The sequence below is a fragment of the Vidua chalybeata genome, chromosome 1 (assembly GCF_026979565.1).
Source record: "Vidua chalybeata isolate OUT-0048 chromosome 1, bVidCha1 merged haplotype, whole genome shotgun sequence".
Classification (NCBI taxonomy): domain Eukaryota; kingdom Metazoa; phylum Chordata; class Aves; order Passeriformes; family Viduidae; genus Vidua; species Vidua chalybeata.
This window is the reverse complement of record NC_071530.1, coordinates 97,147,435-97,165,237: the sequence shown is the minus strand read 5'-3', so window position 1 is coordinate 97,165,237 and position 17,803 is coordinate 97,147,435. Positions and strand designations below refer to the sequence as shown.

The following is a 17,803-nucleotide window of genomic DNA, read 5'->3' as shown; positions in this document are numbered from 1 at the left end:
CTCTTTTTCTGGTTGTGGAATAAATACCCATCTATATTTTGTTAATAGCAAACCTGCTCTATAAGAGTTATCTCACACCTCAGCCTGAGGACTCAGCTAAGGAATACACATTACTGCTTTGTTCTGTTTAAAAAGTTATGAGTAAAAGTCCTCACAATTTCTAATTTTTAATTATTATTGCTCCTGGGAGAGTAGACTATAAAGACATAAATTGCAAAAACTGGTAAAAGTCATTTGCTTATGAAATTGCTTGTGGTGGGGAGGAGGGGGGGGCTTGGGTCTTTTATTTGTTGGGTTTTTAATTTTTTTAATTTGTTTTATTAATTGTTTCCCTTTAAATTGTACTCTTAAAATAGAGAATAAATATGTTTAATTTTAGTTTTGTTTTACTCTTGCAACCTGAAGCCAGTACCTCATGCAACACAGTTTTCCAAGCTGCCATTTTGCCTTAGTGTAAAAGTATGATATCATGTTTCACCAGATATGGTACCCACAGAGTTGTCATTTCTGCTGAATTCATACTTTAACTTCTTTTTAAATCACAGCTGATTTTCAGCTCTCTAAATTCCATTTTTTGTCCAGCCAGAAAACTATTTGTATTCTATTATTTACTTCCCTCCTTTTAGAGCTGTAGTAGTAAACCTAAAAATTTACATGCAAGGTAATGATTTTTGCAGTGTTCATGGAGAAGTAGTACCATTACTCAGGAATACTGTCTCATACTGTATGCTTCCACATTATATGCTGCTCTGCTATAATAGGCACTGAAAGGAAAAATAATAGTACAAAAGGCAGCAAGCCATGGAGGCAGAAGCTGGTTTGAATCTCTTTTTTATCTGAGCTGCAATTTCTGTATTTCACATGCCATTGTGTGACCACCAATAGCTGCAAATGACTGGAGCACTGGATGATCTAGCTATATGTAAGAAATTCCAGAGATTTCATTAAGAAACTGTGAAGTGGATCCTCTACATTACTTTTCTTTCCCTTCTACTGCTGATGGCTCCATGTTGTCCATCTTGCTGTTAGCTAAACTGCTACCAACCACCAATATCTGTAGCATTCAAACCTTCTGGGAGATTAATTAATCTTTGTTCACCTTAGCATCTCTTACCTGTGTGCTACAACTGCAGACATTCATAATGAATTTAAAATCTGTGTTACAGTTCTTTCTAGTTAAAGCCAATGGCAAAATGGCCATCAGTAAAGTGCCTTGCTTTAATGTCACACTCTTTTCTCTAAAGCCTGTAGGAAGTGTAATTACTTTGTACGTGCCATGTTCTGATATGATTGCTACTTACTGTCTTGTGCTGTGGGCACACTTTTTTGTCATTTCCTGGCTGCTTTAGTAACACTTAACTAACAGGCAGTGAGAGAAGACAGGATGAATGTCATTTAAGAGGTGATAGTTCTCTACCCCTTCCTGCTTCAGCAGATCAGTCAATTGGGTTTGTCAGGACTCTCTTCCCAGCAGCTGGAATTAAGGAAATCTTTTGAAGGGACTGCTGCTGAGCTGCTCAAACAGCTTCTGTGATCTGAAAGGCCACAAAAGAAATGCTAACAAAAAACCAACCTCAGCTAAGGAATGGAAAGAAACAAAACACAGGACAGAATATTTACAATTTTAATAATGATCTTGCAGGGAAGGCACGTGGGTGGTACTTTCAGTGTTTTTTACTATCATTGGTTTTCCTATTCTGTTTATTTGCTTATTTTGGGGGGGAGATGGGTGTGGAAGGAAGTGCCTCAGTTTAAGCTGTTTCTTCTGTTGTCTGAAATAGGAAAAGGGACTCCTCCTATCTCCAGAAACAAGAAGAACAAGTTTCTTGAGACCCCTTACCAGATTTACCTCCACTCATTTCCTCTACTGTTACACAAGTGTGATAGAAATGGCACAGTTTGTTCACACTGAATCACAGTGAATTCCCTTTCAGGAAAAAAAAAAAAAAGCAAAAGAACATCGCTTGCATCCCTCAGTGAATTAGAGCCATTGTTTTTGATTTCCTGGTGGGTAATTGAAGGCTTTTACAGCTAGAAGAAATTATTTATAGAGTCATGAAAAATGGATTAACTTTCCTGAGTGCTTCATTGATGTTTTAGACATCTACTTTATTCCAATTAAACTTCTATAATCTAAAAATCAATAAACTTCTTTATTTTAGAGAATAAATTATAGAGGAAAATAATTTGTTTCATCTCTGTGAACTGCCTTATTGCCACATATTTTATATATGCAATCTCTACAAGGAACAAAAGAACTGAGAGTGTTGTTACACTCAGTATAGACAGAAACCTTTCCCTTATTCCATCCATCTCATAAACTGTTCAGCCACTTGCAGTGGCTACTACCAAACACCTCAAAATATACCTCAAATACATGTCATAAAATCAATTTCTGTATTTTTTGTGTACCGTGCCTACTGTCTCAAGTCTTATAATTCCAAACTGCACTTAAAAAAAAAATAAAATCCTTTCTCCTTTAGAATTACTGGAGAGGTATTTCTTCCTGCCTTCAAGTATTTCAGGAAACTTTTTAACATTTTCAGAGAGCTAATTATCAGCTAATACATTATTTCACTTTTACATGGCATCTACTATTACTGTCTAGTTGCAGCTTGAAATAACATTAAGGTCTTCTAAATAATACTTCTAAGGACAATTTCATAGAATTGTTTTTCTCATTGGTGGCAGAAAAAAAAATGGAAAATCTTTAGTAAGTTTAAACAGCTCATTTTATCAAAGTGGGAAAGGTGTTTTTTATCTCCCACAAACCACCCTCCTCCTTCTTTTCCCAACAAAATACACACAAGCAAGGCTAATTCTCTGTGTTACAACATAAATAGAAAGTTCCTTGAAGGAAAGGCGTTTTACCAGAGTCCACGACTTTTTCCTGTTCTTGGACGACATTGTCTATGGTTTGAATGGCACTTTGTCCTCAGGGAACTTCCTGCAATGGAAGTGCAGTAATGGGATGACTCTGAGGCTTTTAACAGAGGTAGAGGAAAATCATCAAAAACAGATGATGAATTCTGCTGCTTTTGTGCAGTGAGAAGCTCTAGCATGGCTCAAACAGGACTAAATCTGCAGTGCAACCATTTGCTGAGGTAACCTCAGGCACAGCTGATGCTAGAATGATGGTCCTGTTACACCTCAGAACCAATTCCAACAGCCAGGCAGTTCTGGCTCTTTGAACAACCCAGAAGTGGAGCATATCTGACTCCACAGTGGAAACCAAACATGCATAAAGCATGTTTTGCAATTTGATTTGCATTTTTTGTGTCTTTGTTTTTGGTAAGGGTTTGTTTTGCTTACATTAATCTCCCTATTTCCCTGGCTCTTCAGGTGTGCAAAGAAACTGGCTGGGAGCACAAAAGGAAGGGCTCAGATGTACCACCTGCATGTCTTAGACTTTATGTTTTATATGTGTTTAGTTCTCATGTTCTACTCACATAATAATATTGTCTCTTAAATACAGTTTTTATTTATAGTAGAATAGATATCCATTTAGGCTAGCATAAATCCTTTATCCCCATTTTCCCTATGTTAAGCAATATAAGCTATACTGCCTGCCAATTTTTTCTCTATTTTTTAATTTTTTTTCCAATCAAGGCTGTATTTTACTTACATAAAATGTGGTGAAAAATATATTCCCTACATCCTGTCAGACCAAATTTGCTCTTTGACTTTGTTCTCAGACCTCATGTGCTGAGTTTCATTTTATGGCAATTTTTTTATGGTCCAGTGATAAATCTTTGTGAATGGAGTGTTTAAAATGAAAATACTACCAGGCCAGGAAATATTGGCCAATATAAAGATCAGCAGAATTATAACAGCCACAAGATTAAACAGTACTGATCAATCAACAGTACCTGCAATAGTACCCCCTTTTCAAAGGCTGTGTACTATCTCCACACTACACACTTTTTATGGATGTAAGTAAATTTTTCCCTCATTTCACTTTAGATATTCTAATATCAAATTAGAAATTCACTGTTTTACTCCATCTCTGTAGTATCAATTGAATTTCATCAGGCCTGTATAGAGTTTTCTGGAATATCGTATCCAAGGGGAAATGTCAACATGATTTGTAATGCAATAAATATTTAACAGTGACATATCCCATATCATCAAAGTGATATGCAATGTATAAATTTGCATTTTTGCATTGAATTTTTCAGTAAGATGCTTTCTGTTACACAAGTGATAGATTTAGGCATTGATTTTTAAACAAACTATCTGATAAAATCTCTCTCTTGAAGGGGCTTTTAGTTTGGCTGTAATAAAAGCACAACATAAACATTTTGAGAAAAGGAAAAGTGAACACTGAGCAAACAAATTGGTAAACTGGGATGATGACACTACATACATAGCTACCAGCTTTAAATTATTCTGGTACTTGAACTTCATGTAGTTTGCAAGGATATAAAAGAAAATTATAATCCAAAACAATTTCTGCCCAGAGATCTACCATCAGTTGGCTGTCATAATGACTTCATGCTTTACCCAGGAGTCACAAGCAGATAGCCAAGTGTGGAGCTCTACCTACTTAGACACAGCAGAAAATGATGTAAGAAAAAGTAACTCAATCCACACAATTTTATCTATCCTTCACATTTGTTTCTTTTTTCACTAGCTTCATATTCTTCCTGCTTTTCAATTATCCCAGGAGCAGGTTAATTTTTCTGAGTATTTTCTTTTATTGGTTTGCTATGTCTGCATGATACAAAATAAACACTAAAATAATTTTCTTGTTGGAGTTTTTCCCTAGCTGTTGTCTCTTTCCCCCACTTTAGCCTTTCCCATATGCACTTAGGATCAGAGCATTCTTTTCATGTTATTTCTTGCATTTTGCAATTGGATCTCATTCAAATGTTCCTTGAAGTGAAGGAAATTATCACTTCCAGAAATTTTTCTTCTATGTTTTTTTTTTCCCCTTAGTATTGCCAACATGGAAAGTCTGCTTTGTGAAGTTTCTGTTTAAAAAGTTCATTGTTCATTGAGTTTTGAGCTTGAATAGGAAAGTGAAACTATATGCATTATGTATAAAAATCCTTAGTCTTTGTTTACTTTTATGGTGAATGAAATAAATTTACTTGGCACAGGCACAAGTTCAGAAACAGCTAGTATTCTCATTATTAACCTCGATTTTATAACTTATGTGGAGATGTTTTATATTAGGTTTTATATTAGTTTCTGGTTGAATGAGCCTGTGGTTTAAAGAATAAATTAGGCCACCTTGGACAAAGTACTCAGCCTTTTCAGGTAGCTTTGTTAGGGCACTCATTCAAGATTTTATTTGCTGTTAATTAACTTCCTGGCATTTTGATACATTTTAGTACTAAACTGTCCACATTTCCTCTAAAAAGCTTTTCTTCAAGGTCATGATGCCTGTATCTTTCAGTACAAAACAAAATCCTTGACTATAGTCACTTCTCCATACATACAAATTTTGGATCATCTTTGTAATGGTTCAGAGAAGCCTGCAACTCTCCTAACTTAGTGCAAGTCAGGAAGAGCAGCTCAATTTAACTGATTTTTTTTAAAAATAAAGGATTTTTTTCTCACAAGAAAAATTACTATAAAGAAATTATTTCATTGCATTACAGAATGGTTTGGGTTGCAAGATGAGGCTGCTCAATGCCAGGCTATCAGGGTTCCCTGAAAAATACTTTTAAATCAATACACTAAAAATTCGAACTATCACTGCAGAAAATTTCACTTCTATAGAATCCATGAAACCAAACTCAGAAATCCTTCTTTTTGAGAGTCTTCAACTGGAAAAGGATGTTTGTTTTGTAGCAAATTTGGACCTCAGCCTAATTTTGTGTCAAGTGGGAACATGATTGAACCCTCTTCAACTGTTTTGGCATCATTAAAGAGCTGGACTCAGGACAGAGGGTGAGAGGAGGCTGGTTTAGTACTCCAGCATTAGTACAAGTGCAAAAAGCTGCAAAAACAAAATTAATTAATCTCTGCAAGGACTGCTGTGGTCTTTATATGGAAGACAATGTAAGAAAGCTAACTACAAGCTTATTATGCTTACCTGCACATTGGCTCAGAGCTCAAAACTAGAAAAATTGCTTCTCCAATTTCTTTTACTTAATCTCCTTAAAGTTCAGGCACACAGGCCTACAGTTACAGATAATAAATAGAAGAGCACCAGTCAAAGAAATATAATATGTACAATAGATCCATTTTTCCAAATATGTGTCCGATTTTGGCAGCAGAAACATGAGCAAAAAATGGAAAAGACTGTTGGGTAATGTGAGATGTGTAAATAATTTTCTTTTCCCTGCCCTGGGTGGAGATGTTAGGTAGTAGGGATTTATATATGTCTCCTCCCTCTATAAACACACTTAAATGCATTATTAGGAAAAAAAATCCTAATGGAAACCAATTAAAAGTAGAGAGCGAGATAAACCTACAAACCCTTGAGAAAGATGTGATTGATGTTCTAATATTTCTACCACAGGAGCTACATCAACTTGTGATAGTCTAAGTAGGTGATTCACAGGTTCAGTGCAGCAGGACAGTAAGTATTTAAAAGCACTTCCCAGAAAAACACAGCAGCAATTAAGCTGACCTGGCTTTCAGTTAATACATTTGCTTTAATTACATGTTTCAAGATGCTGCTTTTAAATACCTGCTATTTTAGACAGGGGTACAGATGAAATGATACTTGTTTTTCCTGTGCATAATATTTGCAAGCATTTCACATTGTAGGTATTGAAACAATTTTTCTGTGTTTCAAAATATTGACATGTAGACATGCTCTTCATGAAACTCCAGCATTATTGTGCCAAAATTAGAATGCTGAAAATCAGCATATTGTAAATTTACTGGTCTTAAACTGGCAATCCTGCAGTCTCGTCTGCATATGTAAAGCTCCTTCTTTTATAGAGGCGGTCTTGATGACAGTGACAAATACTTTTAAGTTAAATAATAGTCTTCCCATTCTGGAAAGTCATATGGCTCTGTAACAAATATGTATCTACTCAGGTACTTACTAATCTTGATGCTGAACAGGAAAAAAAATACTATTTCTATTTCTAATTCTGAGGAAAATGATTTTTTTTAATTTAGAATGGAAAAAAATATTTTAAAAGGAGGGGCTGGGAGTTTGTCATTCACTCTCTTCATATATTTCCTAATGTATTTTATTCTCAATTTAAATTAGTTTTTTTCAAAGTATTTATATTAAACAGACTAAACTATTTTCTTAAAAATCTGTCTCAAAAATTAGATTTTTTGACATTCTTTCTCCCTTCAGAAAGATGTATGTATCTGATGGAATTAAATCCAAAATTATTTTGGAATATATGAAAGCTGGAGCCCAGCTGTGTTCCCTAGAGTTTTTATTCCAACTGCAGTTAAATTCAAAGGAAAATTTATATTTCTTTATTTGGAACTGAAACAGGCCTACAGTTTCACTTTCAATAAGTATATGGAAATCAATATGCTGTAATGTAGTTTATGCTGTTTTTCAGTTTCCATCTGCTGCCTTCCATTGCATCTTTTTGTGAGTGACAGCATAATAATTGCTGTACCAATTAATGCCCTTCCAATCCAACTGCATCATTACTGCAAAATAAATGTTTTGCTTTGTAGTAGTTTGTCCTGCTATGAAACTTTGCTTTAGTTATTCCAATCATCTAACAGCAGAAAAGGAAAAGCTGCTTTGTCATCAGTAGCTCAATAGAAGACACTGTATATTCAATACAGAGAGTTGGCAGAATTTTAACCAGTATCAATTTATAAATAGGATAGCAGCAATCATTTATTTTCTGCCTTAAATTAAAGTATCCTTTTTGATGCAATAATAGCCACTTAACTGATTTCAGACCGAAGTAGGGAGTTTTTTGGAAAAATGTTTTTTTCTTTATCCATAATAAAATATGAAGTCTCTTTTTTTGCAACAAAAGCTCTTAGAGGATAAAAGTTTCCATGGGAAATAACCAGTCATAAAAATTTAGCTCTTTTGAGTAAGAGTTTAATTTTCCCTAGGATTTTCACTGCATAGCTACAGTGCCTTTTCCATTCAGTCCTGTGTCCTAACAAAAATTCTGCAAAGAATATCAGATGTTGAAGCACTTTGAGACAATCTTTCCCATTCAAATGATATCCTCAGTACAATCTCTGGGCCTCCTCTGGTATAAATAGGAGCTTTCACTGCTGTTGGGAAAGTCCTTGGAGAATGCAAATCTAGATTAAAGACTGGTACTAGTTTTGGGAACTTTTCTGGCTCAAGAGTTTCATTTAGTCCAGTGAGAATTGTGCAAGGAAACAACACAGAGCTAACTCCTTACTAACGTTTCATTCTTGAAACATCTGTTAGCTAATTGGGTTTTTTCCACCTTCTTGCACTATTCTGTTGTGCAATGGTAAAATCTCATCATCTCTGTTTCTCTGCTTCCCAGACAGTTCTGTTTATTGTGAACAGCAGAATTTTCCAATTAATATTTCTAAAAAGAAATAACTGCTTTACAATTGAACAATTGATTCACTTTATTTATTCTTAGCTTGCACTGATTGATTCATAGAAATTTCTTTTGAGTGTGCATGTTTTTCTATAGCATTTATAGAAACATCTATAGCAATTGCAGGACTCTTGCAATCATTAAGTCTCAGAGACTCCCAAATACAAAATACAATGCTAGTAAAGATATCCAATTGGCTTTAATTTAATGAGTTCAGTTTTGTGGTCATAATCTTGGAAATATAAAAATTTATTTTCAAAAATAAATTTATTCTTCTTATCTAGAAAAATAGAAATGCATTAGAAGTACATCCTTTTGTGTGTAAAGTCATCTGTTCAGAGGTTAAGAAATCCCAGGTGAAAGCTTGCTGTGCAGCTGCAAATGTCTTTATTTTTACCTAATGGCTATCTCTATTAGGTAATTAAAGGCCTGCAACAGAAGCTGAAACACAGGAGCCTCTGGTTCTATTAATTTTTAATCACTGTACTGCAGAAACATAAACTTATATTAGATCTTGTATAGGAAAAGCTTAGTCACGGGGTTTCAAAAGTGCTCCTGCATCTTAGCTGTGATCAGTCTGGTGGCAATGGCGTTCACCCGCATTTGGTGGCGCATTGCTCACAGGTCATCATTTGCCAAACAAACCATCTGGCAAGGAAACCAGCCTGAGAAAAAACCTGCCATCTCTTCCCCTTGGCTGCTTGCTCCTGCTCCTCAGTTTTGCCAGTACAGAGATTTGTGGGGTTCTTGCAAACCAGATGACCAAAGTGCTTCAGTCTACAAAGCAGCTTTGCAGTCTCAATGGCTCAACTGAGGCACAGTGAACAGCAGTGTGAGTACTGGGCAGAAAGGGAACGTTTTCAGCTGATTTTCCACAGAAAGTGTAATGTTGAACCTTACCCACAGGCAGAGGGGAATTTGAACACAGGACTTGTACATCAGAGATGAGTGTTTTAACCAATGAACATCAGATGAGAATCTCTTGAATTCTTGTATTGGAAAAGAAAAGAGTGACCTTTATTTCATTTAGAAAAGAAAAAGGGTTGGCGCCTGCCTTCTGGTTAAGAATTTCAATTCTGAATCTAAAACAGAAACATCTCTCAGTAAGCAGCAGTAAGGGAGCTTTTAAAGCTTATCCCTGAATCTCTTCTCTTCTTTTTTTTTCCTTTTCATTTAGCTTAGTACTGCAAGTTTTCTCTCAGAAGTTGTGATCAATCTACTTATATGTACATCAGTCACTGCTGTTACTAGGAAACCATTGGGTTTTTCCTCTAAAGAATTGTTATAAATAAGCACCATGCCATGAAATAAGATCCTGGTGGATACTGCCTCTGCTTCCAACATAATTAAGATCAGGAAAAATCTAATTTAATGTAATTTACTGGGTTACATTAAATTTTCTTGATGGATCATTCATACCTAATTGCTTTGGACTGCAGCTTCATTGCATTCTATAATCCTGAGAGTAAATTTGAATAAATGATGAAGCAGGCTGAATCATACTTATGTTTCCAAGGTCCTGTCCCGCAACAGAAAAAAAAGCAACTTTTCCTCTGTAAGCCATGGGGGGAAAAACCTCACCCAGCTCCATTGGTGTCTTCAGGTCATGAAATCTGTGTGAATCAAATTCATCTTATGCTGACTCCAGAATAATTGTAGAGAAGAGTTAGTTTTGTATTCTTAAAAACAGCTATGGTACCAAAGAGCTGCAAAATCTTCTCCTTCTCCTTCTCCTTCTCCTTCTCCTTCTCCTTCTCCTTCTCCTTCTCCTTCTCCTTCTCCTTCTCCTTCTCCTTCTTCTCCTTCTTCTTCTTCTCCTTCTTCTTCTCCTTCTTCTTCTTCTCCTTCTTCTTCTCCTTCTTCTTCTTCTTCCTCTTCCTATTCCTCTTCTTCTTCCTCTTCTTCTTCTTCTTCTTCTTCTTCTTCTTCTTCTTCTTCTTCTTCTTCTTCTTCTTCTTCTTCTTCTTCTTCTTCTTCTTCTTCTTCTTCTTCTTCTTCTTCTTCTTCTTCTCCTTCTTCTTCTTCTTCTTCTTCTTCTCCTTCTTCTTCTTCTCCTTCTTCTTCTTCTTCTTCTTCTTCTTCTTCTTCTTCTTCTTCTTCTTCTTCTTCTTCTTCTTCTTCTTCTTCTTCTTCTTCCTCTTCCTCTTCTTCTTCCTCTTCCTCTTCTTCTTCTTCTTCTTCTTCTTCTTCTTCTTCTTCTTCTTCTTCTTCTTCTTCTTCTTTCTTCTCTCTTAACCTTTTAAGGCCCAAATATAACTGAAGCAGGAAACTTAGAAAGCTGTGGAACTTTAATTGTTTACTACAAAAAACTTTACCTGTATCTTTAGTTTCAAAATCCTTATTGCTGACATAAAGTGTCACTGCAATACCTAGGGCTCCATAAGGCTGATCAGCTGTATGAATCTTAAATAATATTTAGGAATGAAAATAAAAGGCTCTATTATAACATAGAATTTCCAGTATGTGATATGCTAAATTTTAACAAAAACCTGAAAAGTACCCTAAATTTTGGAAATTTGCTACTTAGCAGTCTTAAGTCAACTTGGAACCTTTAGACTATTTTATTATTTTGCCACCATCATTTTCTTATTCATTTATTGAAGTATATTAACATCATTAATTGGTTAAAAAAAAAAAAAAAGTTGAAAGTAAATATATTGCCTAGATCATTCTTTCCAAACTCGTAACTTTTCTATTACCCATAGCTTTCTCATTTCATTCGAACCAATGTCCTCTATTCTTTTTGTTATTATTTTCATAGATTGATGTCATACTGTTCAGCTTGAGCCTCAAACAGATATCTTAGACCTCTTGGCTCTGTAAAGTGTGCCTTAATCTTTTCGATCTGCCTCTCTTCTCTTTTACTACATATCCTAGCAGTTAGGAGAGAAGAACTTTCATCCTTAACCCCTTTGGTTACAGAATGGCAAAAAGTAGCCCTGTTGTGACATTTAGCATCTACAAATTTTCCTTTAAAGAACAGCAAGGGATATGTTGGCTTTTGGGGCATATATACAGGAAATGAAAGACCTGAATTTAATTTCCTTTTTAACCCTAATAGGTTCTAATTCATCTTCCACATTCTAAGAGACTGCCTGAATTCCTTAGCTAGAAATTAGTGTATTAGGGGCACTCTTCATCACTGTATTAAAGCTACACTATTCTACAAAAGTGGATTTAAAATTAGTTATACAAGATATAGCACATGACAGAAATAGACCTGAGTTTAAGGAACTCTGTGGTTAGTAAGTCTATTTACTCCTGCTCATTGTCACAGGAATTGTTTTATACTCTTTGGATAAAATACATGAAAGAAAGTTATACTTAACATATTTTTTTTATCTTTATTAGTCAGAAAGAGACAAATTTTACATAGGAAATCAGTTCCTTATGGCATTTAAAAGACATATGATTCTAGCTTCTGGGTGAAAGGAAAGCAAGATCTTACTTCCTGAGATGGAAATGCGGCAGATTTGGAACACAGAATTAAAATCTAGAATCATTCATCTTCTCATGTTTAGATTTGCATTAGATTAAGCAATGAAGTTACAGTAATTGTGATGTAATCCCAAATAAAAGTAAAAAATTAATAAAGGCCTTATTTAATATCATAGTTAAAAGTTGGTCAAAGCAAGAAAACCTTTAAGACTATTCACATTATCAGCTACTGTGTAGCTCAGAGCTCACAGTCACCATAAACTTTATTTCAGTTTGATGCAAATACTTCTTGGAGCAGAAAACATTTAAATCTTTCATCTCTGTCAAGTTTTGGTAGCCAGTGTCAATTTAACCCAATGAATGAAGAGTAAAAATACACATAAAAAATTCATCCTGCTTGCTTGTGCTGTGAAACCAATTTTATGATCATTTACATGCCACTGGGAATTCAGATTCTGGTTTTATTGTCTTCAGTGTCACTAAGATGTACCTTTTATTCTATTTTTCATTTAGTTAGGTTTTTTTCTGTCTTGGTCCCAGCATTGCTCTGATAGTCTCATGTTCAGGGGGAGCCATGGGTTTTTTTTCATGAGGAAGTCAGTAACATGTTATGATCAAACTTTTCAAAATGCAAGTGAGAAAATGTTTTCCCAAGTCCAGTGAACAGCATTCTTGGTTCCAGCACTACTGGCCCAGCTGCTGTTTTAAAACAATGTCAGCATGAGCTGAATTCTTTAGTATTTGAGTCTATACCATTGCAGCTATTCTTTAATATCTCTGTGGTTGACATAAAAATATGATTTTGCAGTCCTGCAGATAATAATATATATGTATTAAGATAGTTTTAAAAGCATTATGTAAAAACCATTTTCAATCCAAGCTTCAATATAAATTTCAAAAAAAAAAAAAAAAAAAGATACACTGCATGAAGATATGCATTTTGGAAGTTTATTTTTTGTTACTAATAAAATCTCAATTTCCAAAGGCAATATGAGGTAGGAGAACTATCAGGTTATAAAATTGGGTCATCGGTGTTACCTGAGTTTCATCACTGGCTTTTCACATGTGGTTTCCCATCTTGCTGATAGAAGCAATGGTTATATGAGATTCTCAAACCCATCTGAAAAAGCGTCCTGCATATCCTCCTCCCAACCAGTATTCTGCCATGTGCATCATATCCCACCTGCAGTTCATTTTGGAATTACAGTGGTGCTGTGCTTACCTGACAAACTGGCATCATGTTCAAAGGACAGTAAGTAAATGAAGTGGCATTTGTGGGACTAATCCCTTTGAAACCCCTGGCATTACTTTCATGGGCAGTGCTTCAGGTAAAAAAGATGTGCACTGGTTATTTGTCAGTCCTAACTGATATAACTAAGACTTATTAAGTAGAAAATACACAAATACAACACTCTGAAATTTTGAAAAATAATTCTGACCCTAAATTATGTCTCAGTTGGGTCTGGGACCTTTTGCTTTGGCTGGGAATCTGTCAGCCACTTGTGCCCTCAGCCACAGGGAATACCCTCTTCTGCAGCCCCAGAAGGGCCCAATGAAGTAGCTCTGCTCTCCAGGCACCCTGGCACTGTGGGACAGTAGGAAATTAATCCACTGGAATCTGTGCCCATGGAGAAAGGCTTCAAAGCTCACTTACAACCTTTGTGTTCACGTCTCCTTGCTCCAGGTCACAACCTCGGCTCAGCGAAGGTGTCCCGGGCGCAGACATTTCCCAGCTACCCATCGGAGCAGGGCGAGGAGCACCAGCAGCCACTGTCGCTGGCCAGCAGCTACGCCTTCAGCTACGGCTCGGGGCTGGTGCAATGACAGCCGGGGGCTGCCGGCCCACATGGACAGCTGAGCCTGGAGCCTCCCACCAGGACCAGGGAGCCGCTGGCCCCCTCTGCACCCACCATTCGCCGTGAAAACTGATGCCTACCAACTCTAGCTGGGGCGCCGCCAATGTGGAAACCTGGAGAGGCGGCTTCCCCAAAGCAGAGGCTAAGTCTTTATTTATTTATTTTGCCGTTCCTTTTGTTGATATGTTCAGAAAGGAGGGGGTTGGGGGGTTGGGGGGAGGGAGGAAGGGGGACACGTCTGTATTGTAAGAAAGTGGTGGAAACAAATGAAACTGTGTTGGTTGGTGTGAAGGTTTCTGCATGACCGGAGAAGGTCCTTTCTGGGGCTCCATTGCAATGGCACATTTGACGTTGGGGCCTTCCTTCCCGCCCCCACCAGCAGGACAGCCTGTCTTCACCCACAGCTTCTGTAGGTCCTTGCCACAGCCTTCAATTCCCACTGGAGGCACTGAAATGTCACCTACTCAAGATGTGGCATCAGTGCTGTGGGGGTCGCCTCCAGATCTGAGTGGGCTCACTCACTGCCCTAGAGGGTGGTTGGGTGTTTTTTGGGCCAGACACCAACAAATACTGGAGTAGCAGGCTGATATGTTTTGTTGGGAATAGGGTTTGGTGCATCAAGGTAAGGTTATTGTGTGGTCCAGCTCTAATCTTAAATTCCTGGGGCACAAATTCATCCCTTACATGTGCAATTTTCACCATGCCCCTAAGAGCTGTGAAAATCCCTATCAGCAGCACAGTCTTGTCCTCAGAACTGCTGCAAGTCTTCTTGTTCGCAAATTATTTAGGTAACCATGCCTGAAATCCTAACTTTAAAAAGCGGGAAAACTGTTCTTCAAACAAAAAAAAATGGCCCACTTGCCCAGCTGGCAATCACCCGTGCCATGGTTGGGCCAGACCCAACCATGGTAAACCATGGTAAAGCTGAGCTCTGGTCTTGTCTTTCTGGTCAGCGTGACTTTGATTTTCTGTGTTTCCTTCTCAGATTTCTGTTCTAGATGCACATTGTATCTTGTGTCATCATATGTCAAGCATCTGTTTGCTCTCAAAAGGAGGATGAGTACCTCTCAATGGAAATTTTCTGTCTTTGGAAGACGTCTTTTAAAAAGGAACTGTAGTAGGTGTTTGTAATCAGTAATGAGGGAATAAGTTGGAAGGCATACCTGTAGGTGGGGAATGAATTTTATCTATCCTGAACATTTAGATTTTTGTAACTGTTATCAAATATTTATGTACTCCTTGTGATGCCCTGAAATGTTTGAAATTGTGAGGAGAAAAATTTGCCCTCTTGTATGATCTGAAGAGCCTTGTGTTCTGTTCCCAGAGTGAAACTATTGCCATGATTACCAGAGAGATTCAGTTCATTGGTTGTTTCTCAAGACAGGTTGAGGAAATGTACCAAGGAGGAGACACACAGACTCTTTTCCAATGAAACAATCGGTTTTATGTACTATAATTTAACTGAAAAAGTGCTGTTGGGTTGTTTTATATATGCACATTATATATATGTATTAAAAAGTATGGAAGAAACTTTGGCTTTTGATTAAACATTTACTGATACAGTATGGTCAGCTTTTCTCCAACCATTTTCCTGGCTAAGAGATCTTGCACACTTACAGCTTTCAGTGAACGGCTGCTGAATAAAAAAGCTTTGTGATTCACTTGAATGAAACAGTTCTACTCCACCACAATCACCTTTATTTATTTTTCCCGTTTTTCCTTGTCTCATTCACTACCTCTTTTCCTTCTCACAGTACTGCCATACTCAGGAATAGAATGGCTCCCTACAGAGAGTATTTTGATGAGCTAAAATGAAAAACTGCTCTCCCACGCTGTCAAGGCACTGTACCTATGGTGCTCTCAGAGCTGTACCCATCAAGGAAGCTTCATTCACACTTTCATTTAACAAAAAGATTCAGTTGACATTTTGCTTAGGGAAAATTTCAGATTTGCAAACTTTAAATGCAAAATTTGATACAAAACTATAGTGGTGTCATTCTGTTACTCAGTGCAGCTTTGCCAAATATTTGCCTTTTGGGGAAATGGTCAGTTATTTTTATTCCTTTGCAACTGGGATTATTTAAATTGCCCTAAAATTATATATATTTTCTTTGAAACTCCTTAGATTAAGTTTTCAATATGTTCTACAGGTTTCAACACTGTGTCCAAGTAACTTCTTTCCTCTGTGACTTAAATACTAGTCATTTAATAATTACATATTCTACACAGCCCAAAAGTGGGGAAAAGGGAAAACAGGAGAATATGCTTTATAGTTCCAGTGTCCATATACTTTAAGAACCTATCTATATCCTCAACATAGTACTTCAACTGTATTTCTATAAAAAGTATAAGATCTATATAATGTTCTTTTTTTTGTTTCCTGGGGAACAGATGCTGTCTATGGCTTTGTCTTCCTATGCAGTAGCTGAGTATTGTCAAGTTAATGAAAATGTTGATGCTATTTTCAAAGAAAACACACCAAAAAAGGGAGGGAAGGGGGCATTATAGCAGTTTTGGCTATCTATATGGCGATATATAGCCGTTTTACTAAATATTTTTCTTTCATCGCATGATGCAACCATCTTCTCAACTCATACATTTATAAAATACCTGTGAGGTCTCATACAATACACAGAAAATTGAACAAAGCTGCAGAACATAATCTATAGCAAATCTGACCTGCTGGGAACCTATTTCTTGTAGAGACCAAACACAAGCACACTAGAATCTGAAAATGAGGATGCAACTTTACAATGTACTGTAACACAGTCTAAGACAACTGGTAACCTGAAGCACAAAAGTATTCAGGAGCCAGTGGATGCTGCCATTAGCGCAACTCCAGAACAGCAGATGATATCACTGTAACATTGGTGTATTCACACAACTTCCACAATGTTCCTCAAAAAAGCTCCATGAGAACCAGGCAGACACTGTGACAGCAGTTTGCCAGAAAATTCTGTTTTCATGGAATTGCTTTAATTCCTGGCATATGTCTATTGATAACCTAAGTGATGGCCACTGAGATGACTTTGTACAGCTCCTAGTGCTCCCACCAGAAGGAAAGCTCTCTTTTGGAACACATGGTAGAGCTGCCTGCCTAGAGACTACAGCGGCCTTTAAATAGACCCAGGGACCCCATGGGACCCTGTTCCAGTCTCGGCTTTTGTCCTGTGCAGACTACTCCTGACCCGAGAGTTGCTCTCTGTTTTCAGCTAATGAGCTGTGAAGGGATGGAGGGCAACAAAATATCTTCAGTGGTAACCAGGTGCAGCTGGTACAAATGGAAGTTAGCATTAGTGCATGATAAAATAGAAGAAATAAAATAAAACTTTTGCTTTTATTTCTGTTTCGGAGGATGTGATATGAATATATAATAGTAACTGTGATTTACATTTTTTTAAATCACCCTTTGATAACAATATATTCACCCCTATGAACCAATAACACATGGCATTACTAAATATAATTACTAATATATCTTTACTGTGAATATTATAGATTGATGCATGCTGGTACTTTTGATTTTGAAGTCACTTGGTGCAGAAAAGGTGAAATTGAAAGAGACTGCTAATAAATCATCAAATGGTGCTAAGGAAATTGAATAGTCCCATTTTTTAAACAGCTACATGTCACTATTTATAGTTTAAATTGTCTGTGAGTATACTCCTTTGAAACAATTTCATCTGCCCATGTAAAGGAAAGAGAAAGGTGAATCTCTTGTAGCAGGGAGTTTGCTGTTTTACTGAGTAAATATTCAGACATTACTTTTTGTGGTAGACACGTGGTGACATGTATCAAGTTCTGTCCTTGGGAGGTTTTGCTGCATTTATTTTCTTCTTTTTTGGTTCCACAAAAGCTACAAGTAAAACTTGAAAATGTATTGACAAACCCAAGGAGTTTGTTGAGACATTGACAATAGCTGCTCTCTTTTGTTTTGTCAAAAGTCTACCATGATATTTCAGGAAAAATACTTCATTCCACAACACATGTATAGAAATCCTGTTGGGATGTAGAAAACTATAATCAAGTTTT

At 36.7% G+C, this 17,803-nt stretch overlaps 1 protein-coding gene across 2 annotated transcripts in view; it reads left to right on the top strand.

Moving 5' to 3' along the window:
* Positions 1–13,934, top strand: part of DOK6 (docking protein 6) — a 245,480-nt gene extending 231,546 nt beyond the window's left edge. For both annotated transcript variants that reach the window (XM_053961778.1, XM_053961788.1), the window contains one exon: positions 13,600–13,934. In XM_053961778.1, the coding sequence (XP_053817753.1) occupies positions 13,600–13,739 (140 nt within the window). In that variant the 3' untranslated portion in view covers positions 13,740–13,934. The remainder of the gene's footprint in view (positions 1–13,599) is intronic.
* Positions 13,935–17,803: the final 3,869 nt, after the last annotated feature.